Source organism: Psammomys obesus, unplaced genomic scaffold, assembly GCF_907164565.1.
Source record: "Psammomys obesus unplaced genomic scaffold, mPsaObe1.curated_primary_1811, whole genome shotgun sequence".
NCBI classification, from domain to species: domain Eukaryota; kingdom Metazoa; phylum Chordata; class Mammalia; order Rodentia; family Muridae; genus Psammomys; species Psammomys obesus.
Window position 1 is genome coordinate 7643313 of NW_026596109.1, and position 21283 is coordinate 7664595.

At 45.1% G+C, this 21283-nt stretch overlaps 1 protein-coding gene across 1 annotated transcript in view; it reads left to right on the forward strand.

Annotated features, from left to right (window-relative positions):
* Positions 1 to 507: 507 nt before the first annotated feature.
* The window catches only part of C8b (complement C8 beta chain), a 41221-nt gene continuing 20445 nt past the window's right edge, over positions 508 to 21283 (forward strand). The window contains exons 1-6 of the mRNA XM_055629027.1: positions 508 to 676; positions 7237 to 7393; positions 13734 to 13875; positions 16118 to 16259; positions 17589 to 17721; positions 19985 to 20182. Of these exons, the coding sequence (XP_055485002.1) occupies positions 588 to 676; positions 7237 to 7393; positions 13734 to 13875; positions 16118 to 16259; positions 17589 to 17721; positions 19985 to 20182 (861 nt within the window). The 5' untranslated portion in view covers positions 508 to 587. The remainder of the gene's footprint in view (positions 677 to 7236; positions 7394 to 13733; positions 13876 to 16117; positions 16260 to 17588; positions 17722 to 19984; positions 20183 to 21283) is intronic.

Sequence of the window (21283 nt, forward strand, 5' to 3'; positions counted from 1 at the left end):
CTGACCCCATCAGCACAGCCCTGGGAGATGGTTAGCACTGTGGTTATCTCTTTTATGGACAGGGCAGTTTGTGTTCTGGGTAACACAGCTGAGAATCATATAGAAAGCATTTGAACTCAGATGGAAATCAGATAGAGGAAATTCAAAGTCTGGGCTCTGGAGCCCTGCTATTGTCACTACAAACCTGGGGCTCAGACCCAGGGCCATTTAGCTTCAGACCCTGTAGTCCATTTACTGAGAACAGAAGATGTGTCTGAGCAGCCAATATGTGCCCGCGCTCACTACTTTCCCTGTATTAACTTACCTAACCCTCACCGTGTTGGGGAGGCGATGGTATGTGGCTACCTGAGGTAGGTACAGGTAAGGTAACTAGCATGGCATCATCACGGTTTTCCTCACTGCCGCTGGTTTGCAGCACGGCGACTGAGTACACTCCTATTGTGCAAAGTCGACTGGGGTTCCAGGCACTGGCTCCTGTTTGCTTTGCTGAGTTGTTTGCTCTGTGGGAACAGAACTGAAAGTAGCAATCGTGAATAGGTTTTTCATGTGTCCGGGAGCCTCCCTGGAGCTCCTGTGGCACAGACAACATGAAAACAAGGGCTCAGGCTTGGAGGACACCAGCAGAATCATGGCTTCTCTGGGCTGCCCTGGTATGTCTCCATTTCCTTGGTTCCAGGTAAGTGATGGGTACAAATGAGTCTCTGATCAATCATGTGGCAGAAAGCCAAATAACGCTGACCAATTCCGCCACATTCCTGTGGGCAGAGAACAGCTCTTAAAGCAATTTTCATGGGCCTGATAAAATAAGATCAACAATTCCTTCCGAATTATTATGGACCCAAGTGACTGGCCTCAACAAAAGCGCCTGTTAAAGAGCTGACATGTTTAAATGCATTCTGTCACGCTGAGAATAGGATACATTCTATATCCTGAATGAAGCTTTGGTCTGGCTCTTTATGCAAGGAAGGGTTTATTATATAATGAAAAATGAGCCAGTTCACATGGAATGATCTTAATAAATGGCAGTGTCTCGGTCTATCTGCTCAGCAGCCCAGTATACCTAGGGTGTGCGGGTTTCTCAAACTCTCGCTTTCCCTCTTCCTCTATGTTCCCTTCTCCCTCTCTCACAGATGTTTGTTCCCAGGACCAAAAGAACTGATTTATTTTATCAAAGCTTCCATTCATAGGATATGAAACAGGTAAAGGAAATGATCTTAGTCAGGGCTCAAACTCGAGCTCCAGAGAAACGTGTGCCAGAGCTGGCTGAAGACCCTCATGAGCAGTTGTGCCTGAGCAGTTCCCACCACAAGATGTGGAAGTGCTCAGGTACCTGAATGCTCATGAGCACTACTACGGGAAGAGAGAGGTAAAGACCTTTTTTACCCCCAAACTGCTCACTGGTAGTAACCTCTCATTACATTAGCACTACCTGTTCCCTGTGCTCTCTGTTCTGAGATCTGCATTAGCTATTCAGACTCTATTAAGCATCTTCCCAGGGACCAGAATTTTGAGTCTTCACCCACCAGACACTCCAGTGTAGAAGGAATCTTTTCTGTATTGTATGGATGCAACAACCTGTCAATTAAGAAAAACCTATGGCCTATGGCTGACGAAGGAAATAGGTGGGACTTCTGGCAGGCAGAAGGGATTCTGGGATAGAGCCAGGTGGTGATATTCAGCTGTCTAGATGTAAGGAAGGTGAATGCATGGTGCCTAAGCTCAGGTAACCAGCCACATGGCATAACTTAGATTAGTATAGTGGGTTAATTTAAGTTATGAGCTAGTCAGACAAGATCCTACTACATGGCCTAGGTATTTTTATATATTTAATGAGTTTCATGAGCTGTTATTCCAGGAGCTAAGGGACAGGAAGCAAAACTACAAGCAACATAATGGCATCCTACTACTATACTCCAGTACTCAATATTCAGAATTAGTGTGACCTGCAACTTGGTGAAGGGACCAACTCTGCAGCCGAGACTTTCCATACATTTACTTCTGGGCACAGAGAGCTCAGCTGTACCCAGTGAAATGTGCCTGGGGGAGAGGGCTCATACAACCCTTCCAGAAGCAGCATGTCCCTGTACATAGCCCCTTGATTGCCCTGGATGATACAGAGCTGAATAAGACCCAAACTCATGTTCTCAGGGAACCTGGCAATGTGAGAGCAAGTACCAAGATTTGTAAGAGTTGGTACTGGGACAAATAGCAATCAAGGAGGAGAGTGACAGGTCCTCCTGAGCAGGGGCTCTGGCAAGGGGCGAAGGGTGTGCCAGGCAGAGATAACAGCATTTGCAAAGGCATGGAGTTGTGAGGGAGCCTGTCTTGTTCCCAAGGTTCCGGGTATATTTTGATCTTACTGGGTAGACACCAAGTCGGGAAATGTGAAGAGGAGGAGGAATAAAAAGTTGGGGAATCGAACCGTATCCTTCAGGCACAAGGTTTAAAGAGAAGGAGTAGCGTAATGGGGTGTCTGTATTGGCATGTTCCCTTTGAAGTGGAGGCTGGAGTTTCACCAGGTTTCAAAAGTGCAGGCTGGGAAACTCACGGCTGTGTCATGTGAGGAAGGAGGTGGCCCCTTGTTCTCACTCTGTGGAAGGACTAACTGATCCCCAGAGGGGAGAAGAGAATGGCTCACACTCAGTGAGCCTTCAGCCCTTCCCTGAATCCTGGTTGAATATTCTGCTCTTCACCCGTGACTTTTACACGCCAGTGCTGAATGCAACATGCCTTTTGGGTATCAGATGCAAAAAGCAAAAGAAAAATAGTCTGTGCAGGGGCAGAAAGGCCTGCAACCTCCTTCATCGGGTAAAGTGTGTCATTTCATTTGCTCAGGTCACATTGTCATATGGCCTATTGATCATTATTGATTGTCACTTTGTTGCGCTCTCATCCTCACAGTCTTTCTATTTCTTACAGTTGTAGAGAAAAGGAAACTGAGGCCTGAAGACTGTGTGATTCTCCAGGCTACTCAGTCCATTTGTGGGGGTGGGGGGTGTCAGAACTCAAACATCCTCTCTGCTTTTTGCCTCTTATTAGCACACTGTCCCTTCCACCTGACTTGCTGGATACCTAGGATGTTTCACTGGAAACATTTGCTACTTCGAGATGTTGCTTTAAATTGCAACAGCAAGTGACAGAGAGAAATGGGAAACCTTTTCCCCCAGCAACCTCCTCCCCCCAGCGAAACAGAAGATGCTGTTTGCACAGGGATGTAGCTGCTGAACAAATAGTGTGTGACAAGAAAGTTGTGGTGTCAGGGCATTTCCACAGAAAGCCAAAATATATTGATGTGACCCATCCGTATAAGCTGAGGCCTGGAAATTTACTGCTGACCTAATCCTGCTGAGCCTGATGGATCCATCTTTATTTTGATCAGAGAAAAGAGGGTAGGAGACCTGGACCCAGAATGATGTGTCCTAAGGCTGGCAACAATGTTCTGTGCACCCCAAAGAAAGGATTGTCTGTGCCAGCATTTTCTCAGAAGGGGCATATTTCCAGGGCAGGGTAAAAGGCTGCTTATACTAACACTTTTTTTTTTAATTGCAAAATGTGTTGTTAGAACACGAATATATCTCAGAAGAATCAGTGAAATGCAGGAGATGTTCTAGGGTGGACCATCCAGAGGAGAGAAGGGAACGAGGTCCCTTTGGGAATCAATGTGGATCTGGCCGACGTGGACGGTCGGGAGCCAGGTGCGGAGCCATGCCCAAGGGCTCGGCAAAGCACGGGGAGGTGAAGCTGCACGCTGCTGCGCACGTGTGCAAGAGCATTTTCAAGACGCTGGAATGGCACACAGCATGTCTGTGACAGTTGTTGCTTCTGAAGGGGATGGTAAACAAGGATGAGACCAAGGCTGATATAAAACTCAGATGCCTGCCTCCTGGAAATACCTTTTAGTTAAAGACCATGCAAGTGTGCCAAAGGATTGACAGAGGGTTCAATGTGGGTGTTGGTGGTGGGGGGGACTGAGTTATTATTCATTTCCACTCTCGGGGCAGTTTGTGTTACAGAGGAGTGGGGCTTTGCATTTGTGTCTGTTGATTGCGTGTCGGGCTTTCATTATGGCAGTTCCATACATGTTCATAATATACCATGACCGGATGCACTGCCTCTATTACTCTTTCTTATCTGCTCTCCCCATACGGCGGCGTCTCGGCAGAGCTGAGCCAGCGTGTTTGTTTCTCTAGGGATTCCTCGGGGTGGAAGGTGCACACAGAGGCATGTCGAGGTCTCGATTGGACCTGTCGTCTGTGCAGCTCCGTGGCCGTTCTCAGATTCAGTATGTGTCTCAACACTAGCCAGCCTTTTTAGATTTGCATTTTGTAGCGCTAACATACCACCCTTATCCAATGTAATTTACAAACAGACTATTTATTCGGCTGATTAGCCCATTATATTGCCACCTCTGTAATGGAAACTGGGTGTAAAAATGAGAGATCGGATACTTACAACTCCTTCTCACAAGTTCCTCTGTAGGCCATCATGCTGCCCATTAATAGGCTCTGAAATCTCAGAGAGGAAAATAACTGTGACTCTTAATAGTGACTGTGCACATTACTTTTCCACTCCGTCTCCACTGTGGCCCCAGATTGGATTGATACTTGGAATAAAACAGTGTAAATGCTTTGTAGTTGGAATAGGAAGAGGGTACCCCGCAGAGCTGTCAAATACATACTTAGGAGAAGCCAAATCACAGGCAGTATTGTTTTGTCAAACCGGAGCAAATTAGTAGAGAGGAGTCCATCGGAGGGTCCCTGCTGGTGTGCGGCATCCTGTCTCAGTAACCACTTTCAGGTACCCGCCTGTGGTTTCCAGTAGAGTCTTTGACCTTTTGTTAAAGATCCAACTTGACTAGGCAATTGATTTTTGCCAGTCTCTGGGGCAGTCATAGAAATGGAGCTCACAGTAGTTAATATCATCCTCCTTTTAGGACTTCTGCCAAGTGAGAATGTGTTGTTAATGACCTTGTTTGGGGTGACATCCTGTGTGCTTGACAGTGGAGGCTTTGTGATGTTTCCCCTAATGACTTAATCTTAGAGACAGGGATGAACCAAGTCTTGCGGACATTTGTAGAGATGGTGGTGGCAGGTGGCTGGAGTGGCTGCAGATTGGATTGGCTTCCAGACACCGTGGGGCGAGGGACAGAGTGCACGCATGCTCAGGATCAGACAGACGTAACAATACTTCGATCCTGGCACAACTGTATACCAGTTTCACTGCAGCAGGCATGTTGTGTCTCTCTGAGCCACTTCAGCATCTGTCCAGGTGATGGCGTTCCATGGTCACCTTCTAGTGCATCTTGCGGGATGGGAGGAAAGCATAAGAAAACACCTCACACCTTGCTTAGGTCTGACATCCTAGGCCCTCAACAAATCTCCATCCCTTTCTTCCTCTCAGCTCCTGTTTAGCTTAAAAAAAAAAAAAAAAAAGTACAAGTTACAAGGGATCTTATATACATTCATGGGAAGAGAGAAAAAAGAATCATAGTACAACTACCATGTTCTAAGTAGGAAAACTGAGGCTCATGTGGATGGGATGAGTTCATTCATTCACTGGGCTCAGCTGTGGGCCAGGGACTCAACAGACAGCCTCGCTTACATTGCAGACATATTTCAGTTCCCATGTTGCTTGTCTGTGCTGAAGGTGTGATTCCTCTGCCCTCTGCCCATTTTATGCTGCAACTCATCTCCACAGATGCTTCATGCCCCATCTTGCTCAACTTGACACCGGCTCCCCTCCTCTTCTGAATCACTGATGCTCCCCAAAGCACTTGTCCTCGGTGTGGTGGTTTGAATGAGAAAATGGCCTATAGGCTCAGATGTTTGACTACTTGGCCCCCCGTTGGTGGTGATGTTTGGGTAGTCTCAGGAGGTGTGTATTGATGGAATATGTACATCACTGGGGCCCAGGATTGAGGTTTTAAAGCCTTGTGCCATTTTCAGTTTGCCGCCTTCTGCTTCTCACTATGCTTCAAGCCCTCAGCTTCTACTCTAGCTGCTGTGTCTGCTCCTTGCTCCCCATCATAATGGTATCTTACTCCCTTGGAAATGTGAGGCAAATGAACCGTTCTGTAAGTTGCCTTAGCCATGGTATTTTATCACAATGGAAAAGTAGGAAACTAACTAATATGCTTGCCCTGCTTCTATCAAAAGAGTCCAGCCATTTCCCTCTTTAGTTTCCCATGATCAGCTCTGTATCGCTAGCACAGGCATCCCTTTCTGATTTCAGACCCAGAAAGAACTGTGTCCTGCATGATTTTATGTGGCTATCCCACAGGCACCTAGAGCTTAGCCCGCCATCTTCCCCAACACCTGTGTCCTCCTGAGTCCCCACCGCCTAGGCATCCAAGGATATGAGCATCAGCCTGAACGCTTTCCTTCCTCTCTTACCCCTCCTGCCCATGCACTTCCTGACCACTCTAACATTTCCACCTGAGAACTTGCCGATTCCTCTACCCTGGCCTTGCTGTAGTTCAGGTTCACATCATGTACTGGGATTCCTGGACCAGCCTCTCACTGTCTCCCCAGCCTCCAGACTCAGTTAATGCACAACTGACCTCCCCACATCCTCAAACCCAGCTCTGGCCATGGGGCCTGCATAGATTAAACTATTGCCTCCCGGGCAAAATTCCCTAGAGCTAAGGTGCAAGACACATTTCTTTTCAAAGCTGTCCTCATGCTATATCCCCTGAAACCTAAGATCTTCAGTATCAGTTGTTCTAAGCAAATATTTCACGGACTTTTAATGCGGAAAGGCATCATCTAGGACAAACCTTTCCATCTCCAGAGGATAAAAAAGAGGCTCAGAGTTAGGCAATGAGTTGCTATGATGGGATTTCTCATGTACCCACAGCCCATAAGGCTTTGTTAAGAGCTCACCTATTGACCATCATTTATAATCCAGAAACAGCCACATTAGAGAATACATCTCAGCCACTGTTTGGAGGAGAAAAGGGAAGCTCACTCAGATTGAACATCAGAGTCCACAAGCTGCTGAGACACCGTCTTCTAAGCAGAGTTCAGTACTCTTTACCAGACTAGTCCTAATGTCAGGACTCGTCTGACATTAGGAGGCTCAATCCATGTTTGTTAGATGGCTTAACTAGTACTGAAATGATAAACTACCTACCTTGTGCTCGTGATCCGACCTACATTTATTGGGTGAATAATTGATGGGTGATGGGAAATGCCGTTTCCTTACGATGCTCAGTTCTTCTCTTACGATGATTTTTAGGGGTGAGAAGCCCGATTTCTTGGAGACAAATGCAGTCAACGGGAGCCTTGTCAAGAGCAGACCAGTGCGGAGCGTAGAGGTCACCCCAGCACCTGTGGACTGTGAGCTATCCAGCTGGTCCTCCTGGACTGCGTGTGACCCCTGTCAGAAGAAAAGGGTAAGATCCCAGGCCTTGGGTGAAAACTAAATTTCTGGGCAGATGTGTAAGGTAGAGAAGGAGACTAGTTGTGAACAAGGCAGGCAGAGGCACTGATGGTGGTCCGTGGCCGTGGTTTGCCTTTAAGATGGTAGCTGTTGAGGTGACTCTCCTTTCCCTGTGCTTTCAACAGCCAACAGGTGCTCCCTTTCGTATGCCAATGTTTTCCACACAGCTGTCTTAACAGCTTCCTGCCTCTAACCTGCTCTTTCTAGCCATCATTCACAGGGCAGCCAGGGACACGACCACAAAGCTGCCCACTCTTTCCCCAAAAGAACCCTGAGGATCAAGGCCAGACTTCTGTGTCACCTAACCTGGCCTTGTCTCTGTGACCTATCAGCTCTCTCATTTTTCCAGCAGTGTCACTCCCTCTCTGTCTCTCGTCATGTTGTTTTCTCGGCCAGCAATGACCTTCCCCACTGCCTTCACTTACTGACATGTCTCAGAACTGGAAACTCTGCTCAAGGCAACCTCTTCTGTGAAGCCTTCCCTGACTGCACATCAGCCCCAGCTCCATGTAGAAAAAGCAACTTTTACATGCTTCTCTAGGACCCTCCTCCCCTGTATCCTAGCATATGTCATACTGTGATTTTTGTCATTTACTGCCCTAAACAGAAAACTTGTAAAACTTTTAGTTCTGTCGTAAGTGTGCATGCATGTAACAGGAGCTTCATAATTCTCTTCTATTTGAGCTCATTCTGCTTTCTGATGTCTTTGCAAGGGAAAGAAGGTGGCTGCCACATTCTCTGTAGACAGGTGAATGGAGACTTAGAGTGGGTAAAGTGGCTTCTTGGAGCCTCTAGCAGCAGATACAAGCCTCAGCTCAGGCCATGGGTCCTTACTGACTTTTCTGCCTGTAGAACTAGTCTCCAGCTCCCTTCGCTTCAACTCCCTTATAATGGGAGAGCTGACCCAAGACCCCAGCTCTGAACAAAGCAGACATGCCAGATAAAAGAAAGAGAGAGGGAATGGTTGCCATTCCCTTGGCTCCTTGGGAACCCAGACCTATCATGGCAAAGACTCTGAAGAGGCTGAGGAAGTTAGCCCAGGACAATTACACAGTTAATTGGATCAATGGGGAGAGCCGAGCACTATCATTGTCTTCCCAGAGTAGGCTTTCTTGCTGAACTTGTCAACATTGATCCAATTATCTGGATAATTGCCTCATCTGCACCATAAACCAGAAGGACTGAGCATGAGCCAGCCAGTCAGAGATGCTCCCTGTAACTTGCCGTGTACTTACTCAGCTAGTCTCAGCCCTGTCTGCAGGTTCCATGCCTGGGGCTCAGTGAAACACCTCAGCCATGACCAGTTATATTTCTTCTAATCTTTCCAGCTTCCTCAAACCCACTTTGCCTTGAGAGCCTGGGGTCAGTCTTCTTGGAGTGTCCTTGTAAATGTGTGGCTTTATTTTTGTGCTTATTTGTAGAATATAGTTTTATAACTTCATACCTATGTGTACTGTGTAATGATTTAGCCAGGGTCATTAGCCTTTCTATCACTCAAACATAATTGTTATCTTATGCTGGCATGTAGAGAAATATCAACATCAGCCCCCTGGTTAATTTGAACTGTACAATTATTGTGGACTTATCTTCTGTATTATAAAGTATAAGAACACCCCACACATAGTGTTTTGATAAGCAATTCTCTGTCTCCCTCTTTCTCTCTCTATATATATATGTCTCTCTCTGTCTCTGCCTGTCTGAATCTGTCTCTCTCATTCTCTCTTTCATCCTTCCAAGCCCCTGGCAACCTCTAGACTCTTCTCTGCTTCTATGCTATACTATTTTTTGCTTCTACAAATGAGTGAGAACCTGTGATTGGCTTTCTCTGCCTAGCTTATTTCCCTTAACATTATGTCCTCAGACTCTGTTCATGTTGCCACAAATGACTGGATCATACTTTTATGGATGACTAGTACTCCATTGTTAATTATACCATTTTAATCCATTTATTTTTTGACGAACATCTTTGTCGATTTCTTTTTTGGCTATGGTGAATCTTGTAATGAATATGTTAGTTCAGGTCTATCTTTTATAAAATGTCATGATTTCCTTTATATATATATATTCAGTATTTATACTGTTGACTTATGTAATAAATCTATTTTCAGCATTTTAAATTTTTAAAGATTTTCTCCCCCACTTCCTCCTTTTTTTTCATCTTCTTCTTCCTCCTTCTTCTCCTCCTTTTGTAGAGCTCCAATCCTGCTTTCCATAATCCGTAATGGTTATATTAACTTATACACCTATCAACAGAGTATAAAACACTTTTCAGCATTTCTACCATTTGTATATTATCATTTAAACATATTTGTAGAGAACATTTGCCCATTTTAAACTCAGATTATTAGAAAATTTTCTGCTCCTTGAATTCCTTATATATGCTTCTTGCAGATACTATCTTCATTCTTCAGTTGGTCTCTTAATATTGTTGATCATTTCCTTGGATATACAGAAACTCCCTAGTATGATCTAATCCCATTTGTCTAGCTTTGCTTTTGTTGCCTATACTATCTTTTTTTTTTTTTCCTTTACTTAAGTCTTGAAGTGTTTCCCCTTTGGTTTCTTCCAATAGTTACATAATTTAGGATCTTATATTAGGTCTTTGGCCCATTTTAAGTTTTCTGTTTCTTTTGGTTTTGGCTTTGGTTTTAGTTTTATTTGTTTGCTTGATTGAATAAATTTTTTATTGTTTGTTTGTTTATTTGGGGAGATTGGTTTTAGCTTTGGTTTCTTTGGTTGGCTGATTGGTTTCCATTGTTTCTTTTTTGTTTTCTGTTTTCTCAAGACAGGGTTTCTCTGTATAGCCGTGGCTATCCCGAAACTCACTCTGTAGACCAGGCTGGCCTCCAACTCAGAGATCTACTTGCCTCTGCCTCCCAAGTGTTGGGATTAAAGGCATAAGCCACTCCACCTGGCGAGTTGGTTTTTTTATATAAGGGCCTACCTAGTTTCAGCCTTCTACAGATGTATGTACAATATTCATTCATTTGTGTTTCTCTCTTTTTCCCTTTCTCCCTCCCTCTTTCTGTATGTGTGTGTGCTCTCGTGCATAGTCATATGTACTTGCGTGTGCGTACACCCATGAGGCCATTCATCAGACTCCGTCTACCTTTTAAGATAGGGTCTCCCACTTAGCTGAAATGGTCAAGTGGGCTAGACTGCCTGGCCAGGGAGTGCCAGCATTATCCTGTCTCTACCTCCCTGCCCTTGGTACTACACTCTCACACCATCACACCAGGCTTTTTGAAAGTGGTTTTCATAGATTGAGCTCAGGCCCTCATGTTCCCAAGGTAAACACGTTACCTACTGGGTGATCCTCCTTGTATACCCAGTCCCCAGCACCACTTCGTTCTAAGGGACGGTCTTTTCTAGAGAAGTTCTTGGTGTCTTAGGAAACTCTGCTGGCCTTAAGTATGTGGATTCACTCCTCGGTTTTCTCTCTGTCCCACTAGTCTGCAGGCATGTTCCCATGTCTGACCCATGCATTGGAGATCACCCTAGATTTGTAGTATGTCTTGAAGTCTTGGGTTGTGATGCCCTTTGATTTATTATTATTTTGTTGTTGTTGTTCAGGATTGTTTTCACTATTCTTTTTGTTTTGTGATTCTATATGAATTTTGTGGGTTTTTTCCCATTACCTCTGTAAACACTTAACTGGGCTGTAAACACTTAACTGGGCTTTGATAGGGATTGCATCAAATCTCTAATTACCTTGGGTAGTGTGGGCATTTTATCATTACTCCTTCTGACCTATGAAAACAAAATATCTCCTGCCTTCTAAATTTTTCATTATGATGTCTATTACCTGCTACATTAAATTTATTTTTACCTGTCCCATTTAAGGATGTTGTAAATAAAATGATTGTCTTAGTTGGGGTTTCATTGCTATGAAGAGACATCATAACCATAGCAACTCTTATAAAGGAAAACATTTAATTGGGGCTGCCTTAAAGCTTCAGAGGTTTAGTCCATTAACATCATGATGGAAAGCAGAGACGCCTACAGGCAGACGTGGTGGAGGAGCTGCCAAGAGTTCTACATCTTGATCCACAGGCAGCAGACGGGGACTATGTACCACACTGGGCATAGCTTGAGCATATATGACTCCAAAACCCACCTCCACAGTGGCACACTTTCTCCAACAAAGCCACACCTCCTAATAGTACCATTTCTTATAGACAACGCATTCAAACACCTGAGTCTATGGGGACCATTCAGATTCAAATCACCACAATGGTTATAAAGCTCTTTTTCAGCCTGTTTGTTCAAAACACTGTTGGGTTTTGTATGTTAACTTTCTATCCTGCAACTTTACTGTATTCATCAACTGCAGCAGTATTTTGATGGAGTCTTCAGAGATTTTACATACACGATCAGATCATGCTATTGACAAACAGAATCCTTTTACCTCCCTCCTTCCAATTTATCTGCCTTTTGTTTCTTCCTTCTGATTGCTCTCCCTAATGCTTCTAGTCCTATGTTGAATAGGCATACTATTTTGTCCCAGATTTTCAGATATACCTTCAACTTTTCCCCATTTAACATGACATTTGTCGGTTACTCTTGTATTGTGTAGAGGTATGTTTCTTCTGTACTTAATTTGTTGATGGTTTCCTGTTTTTTTTTGTTGTTGTTGTTGTTGTTGTTTTTGTTTTGTTTTTTGTTGCTTGAAGTCTTATTTTCAGGCCTATGTCTACCTTCAGGGAAGAATGAGTCTCCAAGGACAAGGGGGCACAGGTGATGGCTGCTTCTATTTCTTCCTGTGTTGTCAGAGCCACAGAACAGATAAAGAGTCTCTCTGATGGGGACTACTGTACTTATTTGCCACACTTTGTGTACCCAAACCTTGACTGCTAACATCAGAAAACCACCCAGATACAATCACTTCCTTCTGTTATCCCATCTTTCCCAGCCTGGGATCCCTGGCTGCCTGCCCCACTCTGTCTCCCTCCAGCTTTCTTCATTCTCCTTTTTCTACTCCTCTCCATCCATGATGAATTCATCTCTGGTTTCTGGAAGAAGATGATACATCCTTTAGTCTCTCTGTTTGACCCAAAACCTTCCTCTACCCAGGATGTTCTTGGCTACCCTTTTCCTGCTCTCTGCATCTGCCTGATAATTGTCCTCAACAGTCAGGTCTCAGCCCTGATGTCCTTACTAGAAGCCATTTGCCATCTCTTCCTTTTGCAGTGGGGATCTCATCATGAGCTTAAAGAGTACTTCGCACATGGCCTGCCATGCAGCCACTGTACCGTGTTGTCACTGTCTGGTGCCCCCTGCCATCAACAGTGACCCTTTCCTTTTGAAGGCAGGCCGGGACACTTAGTGATGATTAAAAAAAAATCAAAACAGGACTGTCTACTCTTCCAGGGGTGCTGAGTTCAATTCCCAGTACCCACATGGGTGGCTCACAACCATCTATCATGTGATCTGATGCCTTCTTCTGTCACACAGGCATGTGCTCATGTGTACAAATAAATAAATATTTTTTAAAAAACAACCAGCAGGCAAGCCAGCAAAAAAATACCCTTTAAAATATGAGATAGATTAATCAATATTTTCAGAATAAATGAACAAGGAGAGAGACAGCAATATTGATTCCTAAAATAGTAAATAATAAAGAAGAAAACAATGACAAGAAACTGGGTACCTACTTTGTGCCAGAAAATGTGAACTTGAGGTAACATATAATTATATATGATATAAATTAATACATAATTTATGATATATAATGTTAACAAACCTGTAACATATTCCAGACTGCAGATTTAGGTAATTCATTGCCTCTGGTTTGTAGATGAGTAAATTTGGATTCCAAAGACTAAGCTACCTGCCCAACATCATACAACTAGGAAGTCAGTGTCAGTTGGAACTTCAGAGCACACACTTTTTCACAGTGATGCCTTAAGCAATATGGGTCAGTATATGAATCACATATTTGAATAATATTGCCAAGAATGAGTTTATTGTTGAACTAACAATATGAGCCCTTTATTAGTTTTTGATACCAATACCCATGCCTTTTTCACACTCAACAAATCTTGGCAGACCACAGCAGAGACAAAGATTCAAGACAAATCCCCCAACCTCAGGGAGTATGCAGCACAATTAGAAAAACAGAAAATTACCAGAACCTCAGCATATGTGGTGAAGGAAGCACAAGATTTAGGCAAGTAGCAATCAGCCAACTGTACCTTTTCCCAGCACCCCCAGCTTGGTTGGTATACAGTATCCTTAGCTCCTGTGGTCCCTGAGGTCCCATCACTGCCTCCCTTTGTCTCTGTCTGCTTCAGTATAGACATGCTTACTTGCTCCGGCCCTCTCAATTCAATGGGGAATTATGTGACTTCTCCGACAAGGAAGTTGAAGACTGTGTCACCAACCGACCCTGCAGAAGCCAAGTGAGATGTGAAGGCTTCGTGTGTGCACAGACAGGTATGAATGAGTGTGGCAATGGGAAGAGAAGCTTGAAGCACAGAGAGTACCATGCGATGATGGAGGGACAGACATGGAAGGACAGACATATAGGGCTCATGAAGACCAGGGTTGCAGGACAGGTCAGGGGGCTCCTTACCACAACCCTATGTGCTATCCCATGAAAGAATGCCTATGGTAAGACAGGATCATTGTTATCCTTATCTTGCATCCTAAGAAACTGATGCTTGAAGAGGTTTCTTGCTACAAATTATCCAGCAAGTCAGGGGAGAAGCTGCAGTGAGAATCAGGAAGCTCAGCTACATTCAGTGAGGTAAATTAGGTGTGCTGAAGTCAGAAGTCCTAGGTCAGGTCTAACTCTGGCTGTGTCATCTAGAGTATCTCATTTATCCTTTTTGGATTTGAATTACATCACTAGAACTTGAGTGTTGGATTAGGTACCCTTCTTACGGTTTCAAAGGGTTGGAGTCTATGATGGCAGAGCAAAAGCATGACAGTAGAAACAACTGAGAGCTCACATCTTGATCTGAAAGTGAGAGATGGACAGAGCTAACTCAAGATGTCAGGAAACCTCAAAGCCCACCCCCAGTGACATATCTCCTCCAACAAGGCCCCACCTCCTAATCTTTCCCAAACATGTCCACCAACTAGAGCCTAATTCTTGAAGCATATGAGATTAAGGGGACATTCCCCATTCAAACCACAAGGGTGGTATAAATACCTTATGAGGTTGTCCTAAACGTCATGCAGCAAATGGAGGTAAAAGCTCTCTGTCTCGTATAGGCTCTGATGCTACTCTCAGAGCCCTGGGGTAAAGGAACATGTGCCCAAACCTGCAGCAGTTGAGAAGTGTAACAGCCCTCACTTACCAGCACAAGGCTTTGGAGGCATGGGTCCTGTCATTTGCATTTCTGCATCTATGAGTTAACCATAAGTCCAAATGTGTGATGTAGTCAGTAAAAGTGTTGACTTTTCACAAAGAAGGAAAGTGAATATGGAAGATGGATGGGAGGATGGGCAGAAGGAAGGCTACAGTGCACAAATGAATGATGATTTACTGCAGAACCCAGTAAAAATGTGTTTTCCCAGCTTACTCAGATCATCCTGGTAAATCCGTGTGTCTCCATTTCTTCAAGTCTCTGACAAAAACAGGGATACTTTGCCCTAAAGTAGCTGGAGGGGTGTTCCATTCACTGAACCCATGTGGATTGTGGTTCAGAGCTTCCAAAAGATAGACAGGGATTATCACAGTGATTTCTAGGGCTTACTGCAACTGTAAAATTCCAACCAATAAATCTGAGAGACTCTTTTACAATATACCTAAAGACTCATTATAGCCCATGTTCCATGGTTTCACCCAGAGCTATAACGGCTATTCATGCAGGCTTTAGTTTAAATGCCTTGTAAGAAACATTTGAAGACCAGGTTGTTATTTTTCTGCCTTTTATAACCAAAGGACATTGGTTAAAAATGACCCAATAGGTCTAAGGAAGCAGAACCACCTGTCTTGTGAGCTTTATGTCCCCAAGAAAGTACAAATAAGGAAGAAAGCGAAGCCAGTGAGAAATAAATTGTAGAGGAAACAGAAGTGATATGGATGATGGCAATGAAGGCGATGTGGGTTAGGGAAAGGAGGCACGATGAGGCAGGTAGAGCTTCCAGCTGTGCCACAAATACTTTCAACATGTGCCCAGCTCTCCAAGACACTAAACCCAGCACATGGTAGGCTTTTGCAGTACTTTCCATGAGTGCACTCTACTTTTCAGTCACTCACTCAAAACACCTCTGTCACGGCAGGAGAGCTGTGATGACCTCTGCACGTTACAGATGAGGAAGCTGAGGCCAGGAGGTTGGGTCACATATGCAAGATGGCTTCACTGGTGTTACTCAGAGAAGCCAGCCACCACCTCTCCCTACCCTTAGTGATGGGAGGAGGGGTTGTTACAGACTACCATCCTAGTGGGCCACCTTTCCCTGCTTCTCAGACACATTGCCTCCCCCTGCCTTTGCCCTCACAGATGGTTCCGGACAATCTCTCCTCAGTGCTTTCAAAACTGTGGCACTGAACTCTGTCAGGGGTGGGGAGGGTGACAAAATGGAGGTGAGCTGTTGGTATCATTCTCAGTCAGGCCTGATACATGAAGACTGATCAGAACAGGCACTAAAGGCCACATGCCTGGCACCAGCAGTGTGTGCCCTCTCATCACAACTGTGTGAGTGTGGTCCCCTCTCTCCACCCCAGGGAGGTGTGTGAATCGCAGACTCCTCTGCAATGGGGACAATGACTGTGGAGACCAATCCGACGAAGCAAACTGTAGGAGGATTTATAAAAAATGTCAACAGGAAATGGAGCAGTACTGGGCAATTGGCAATCTGGCCAGCGGGTGAGTTGCTGAGGCCTTGCTGGGATGATGGGAAGCCACAATGTTAAATGGAATTCTGAAGGATGGACGAGGGGTGGAAAGGGACCGTTGCTAGCTCTCCTTTCTGGAATAGAAAAGCTGTAGTGTAAGTAGGGTATTCCATGTTGTTCCAGAAGCACATACCATGAACAGACATGGGCCAAGGGAAAGTTGACCTATGAACATAAGTCTGTTCAAGGGCTGCTTAACTCTCACAGTCTGCTGCGTCAGGGACATTCTAAGCATGGCTCTTGAATCCTATAGGCAACTTATATTCTGTCTGGTTCTATGTCGCTAGTCCTCAGAATCCACCATGCTGAGAAGGGACTTCTAAGCACTTTGGAAAGCAATGGGTTTCCAACATAGGTCTTTCGTCTGTGTGTCTGAGCTTTCAGAAACAAACACTGGTCCACTCTTCCATAAGGTCAAAGGAGCAAGGCCAGAAAGGGCCAAGCAGGCCCAGCATCCATCCCACTTCTATGCCACATCCTGTAGCATCTCAGCCTGCAGATGGACGAGTGAGACGGTCTCTTTCTACATAACAAGAATCACTGTAATAGAAGCCCCTGGAAAGGAAGGCAGGGAGTGTGAATAGAATCTGCCTCCTCCCTCGATGATTTCCAGTCTTGACTCTTAAAGGCAGTCATCAGAGGGAGACTCTTCCCTTGGTTGGGAGCTCCTCTCAAGGCCTTGTTAGTAGCCACTTGTACCTACTTCCAGGATAGAAAAAAATGAGGCCCTCAACAGTTAAGTGAGCTCCAGGGGCTACACAGCTAGAAAGGAGGGAAGGCATTCAAAGTCAGTAATGGAGATCCACTAAGCCTGGAGGAGAGGTACTTGCCCTTGAAGGAGCAGAGCACACTGACAGAAGAACACAGGGCTGGAGACAGAGCGTGTGCGGGTGTGTTGGGAGTGGTCTGAGATGAAAGTGCTGAGGTGGTGGGGCTGGAGAAATGGATCAATGGTCAAGAGCTCGGGCTGCTCTTCTAAAGGACCTGGGATTAATTTTCAGCACTCATAAGGTGGTTCAAAACGGTGTGATGGAATTCGATACCCTCGTCTGGCCTCTATGCTCTGTACCAGGCATGGACATGGTACACAAGGCATACATGAAAGTAAAACACCCATACACATAAAATAATAACACAAAGTTTAAAAGGAGAGTATAGAGTTGGTATGAACCAGTTTCCCATGGCCTTGAATGTAGAAGCAAGAGTTCTGAGTTTCACTCCGTGGGATGTGCTAACTTCCAACAGAGGTGACACAACCCCAAATCCTGAGCTGCCCACCCTGTCTGTGCCTTCCTTTCAGGATAAATCTGTTCACAAACACTTTCGAGGGCCCCGTCCTCGATCACCGGTATTACGCTGGTGGGTGCTCCCCCCACTACATCCTGAACACCAAGTTTAGGAAGCCGTACAACGTGGAAAGCTACACCCCACAGGTAAGGGACTGCCGCTGGCAGTGAGGGATCGCCGGCTGAGCACGCTGCAGCCTGCTAGCTGTGCAGCTTCCACAGAGCTCTTTCTCTCGGAATCCCAGTGTCTTCTGGCATCGAGCGGGTGGCCCCTAACACAAGACCTTGTGCTGACAAGCATGCTGTGTGCAGCAAGGGCAGCTGTAATAGCAGTGATGCCGCTAAGATAATATCAAGAGCTGGGCTAAACACAGAGCTTACCATTTGGTGTCACGTTGGTGTGCTGGCTTGTCCATCCATTTCCCATGCCGCCCTAAATGCCTGGAGCCTCTATTTTCCTATCTTTATATTGTAAGCCGTAGGCTTCCTCCCTGAAGTGAGGCAATCGGTAAGATGGTGTGTCTAAGTGGACATCATCGCATCTGCTGTCCTAGGGAGTCCTCGGCTCAAGTTAATTCTCATTCTGATCATTACCATGTCCTTGCCTATCAGTTGTTCAAAGTTATGAAATGATGCACCCCTGGGGCTGGAGAGATGGCTGAGTGATTAAGAGCAGTCGCTGCTCTTCCTGATGGCCTAGGTTCAGTTCCCAGCGTCCATGTCAGGTGGTTCACAAACATCTCTCATTCCATTTCCAAGGGATCTGACATCCTCTTCTGGCTTCTGTGGCCACTTTCATTTATAGGCACATATACATACATACTTAGGCGCACAAATATATACAAAGATACAGACACACAAACTCACACACACACACACACACACACACACACACACATGCACACAAGTAAATGTTTATAATAATTAAATAAAATGTTGCATCCATATAAGTCTGCACTGTGACTCATACATACTCCCAGACACACAGAGTAGGGCATAGAATACACCTTTTAAGTCCACTACCAAAACCTTTGCCATAAAATGAAAAGACATTTTAACTTTAGGCCAAGGTTCTTTCCCACTCTTTCTTCAGGTTCCTCATCTGTAAAGCAAGGGGTTTTGACCAAGAAATTCATCTAGATGGTGGCTTCTATAACCAAAGGCGCATAGTTCTGAAGGTTGGATAACTGCCTTTCTCCTCATCCCCCTTTTCTGGTCCTTTCCGCAACACTCACTGGCCATCAAGGGGAAAAACAGCCTAGGACTAAGCACACCTTCCATCAAGGTGTCCAGTCCAAGCTGTCAACCTCTGCTTTCCAAGGAGCCGGATCCCAGCCTTCCAGGAGCCGGATCCCAGCCCAGAAGTCACCTGCAGCTTCCGGCTTCTTGTCTCCTTAAGCTAGCATTCTCTGAAGGCTCTGACAGGCTCTTGGGTGAACCTGGTCCTCAGGAAAGGTCTAGCGAGAGGAACAACTGTCATTTTATACATGGGGAAACTGAGGCCTAGAGCAATCAGCTGTCCCAAGTCATCCACCCAGAAGGAAGCAGGGCCACTGTCCCAGAAGCCTCACTTTAGGCCACGCCTACATCACTGCTGCTCCTAGCCTGTGCTAGAGGGTTTTAGAGAAATTACAAGTATCCAGATGCCCATGGAAGTGGACGTGGTGATGACTGCTCACCCCAAGCCCATCAAGGACGGTGAGCACTAATGACTTAGCATATTGCTCAGCTAAGTACTCCAAGACAAGCTAACCAAGCAGTCTCCTTCCAGCTTCTCTCCCACCCTGCCACCTCAGCCCACATCCTCAATGCACGACACTGCACATAGCACCACCTTCTGGGCTTGTGACTCCACATTCTGATTTGTTCCTCCCATTCCCACCGCCATGCCGTCCCAGAATGCCCACCCCACTCCTTCTTCCCTTGGCTTATGTTTGCAGTATACCTAGAGAAGAACAAGAAACCCAAAAGCCTCCGTATGCCGATGCCATAATGTTCTCTCACAACATCTGCCTGTTTCCTCACTCTTGCGTCTTCTGATTCCCATACACCATCATCCAGGCCCTTGCTAGGAGCCTCCCATTTTGCTTCATACCTCTGCTCCAGATCAATCCCCAGCCCTGGATACCCCCACCTCCTGCATTCCTGCCAACTAAAACCCAAGCCAAATTCCCACCTCTGTGCATGAAACACTGCACTGAATATGTCTGCCTCTGTTGCTAGAGCAGGGGTCCTTGGCCTGCAAGCTGTCCCTGGTATTTTTGCATTTCCATAGTCTCTAGCTCAGTTCTACTATATAGTAAGAGCACAGTGAATATCTGATGATGATGATGATGATGATGATGATGATGATGATGATGATGATGGTTTGAACCAAAGCATATTAAACATACCTTTTTTCTTTCCATAGACCCAAGGCAAATATGAATTTGCATTTACAGAATATGAATCATATTCAGATTTTGAACACAATGTGACAGAGAAAGCAACCAGCAAGTCTAGTTCCAAGACTGGTTTCAAAATAGATTCGGTCATTGAGTTTGGATTTAAGGAAGACAGCAACGAAGACAAACAGTACATTAGCAGAATCAAAAGATTTTCCCACACTGTAAGTACCTAGCTAGTCCTTTTATTTATTTATTTTTAAATAATGTTTTCATTTACTTTTTGAGAGTTTCATAAATATATTTTGATTATATTCATTCCCTTTCCTTGACTCTTCCCAGATCCTTCGTTACAAACCCCTACCCACCCAACTTAAAGTTCTCTCTTGCTCTTGAAAAAAAACAGACAAAAAAAAAAAAAAAAACCTCAGTTTATTGCTTTAAAATGGCTGTTATTCTTTTATGCTCATGGTTGTATCTGTATTCCACATTATCCCTGGTCCAAGTAAACACAAAAGTCTCTATTGTCCTGAAAATTCTCTCATAGATCATGTCTTAGTCTCATGCTGACTTCCCCGGGTAGCGTTATTTTCCGGTTCTGATAAGCCCTTTCCTTTGGTTTTCGATAAGCCTAATGTGCAGACTTGCCTGAATGAAACCTATGGGCGGGGGGGGGGGGGGTTTCAACTCACTGCAACATGACTTTTGTTTGAGATCAACGTCAGGAATGTGACCCAACTCTTCTGGGACCTCTTAGCCATCTGGTGGGGTTTTGTTTACCATCGCTCCCATCCCCCCTTTCTCCTGCTTTCTTTCTACCTTTTGTCAGTTTCCCTCAGGGTTACTAGCCCAGGCCACTTTGCCTTGTGCTGCTCTGACACACAGTGTGACTGACTCCCACCTTGCCCTTCACAAGCATGTGCTGCCCTAAAGATGTTCCCCGATACTAATCCAATATTGTATATTTCTTGATGACCACACGGTAAGCACAAAGCAAGGGAATGGAAAGTGACTGGGCTGATGTGTTAAGGAAACAGGTGATAGGCAGCTTTGAGACTCTGAGTTCTGTGGTAGAGAAGGTGCATATTTTTGACTAGTTACTGAGAATTTTCAACTCAGGAATGATGGGATAAGAAATTAATCTAAGGAAATATGAAATAAAAGAGGCCAAGACCTTCAGTTTGCAGTGATTTATGTGAAAACAAAATAAATCGGGGGGGGGGGGGGGGGGGAGGAAGCTAACAGGCCCCTGCTACAGGTATATTTACCGTCAGGAAACAGGCGGTCAGCATTGAATAGTCTAGACTTTTTCCCATCTGCTGACT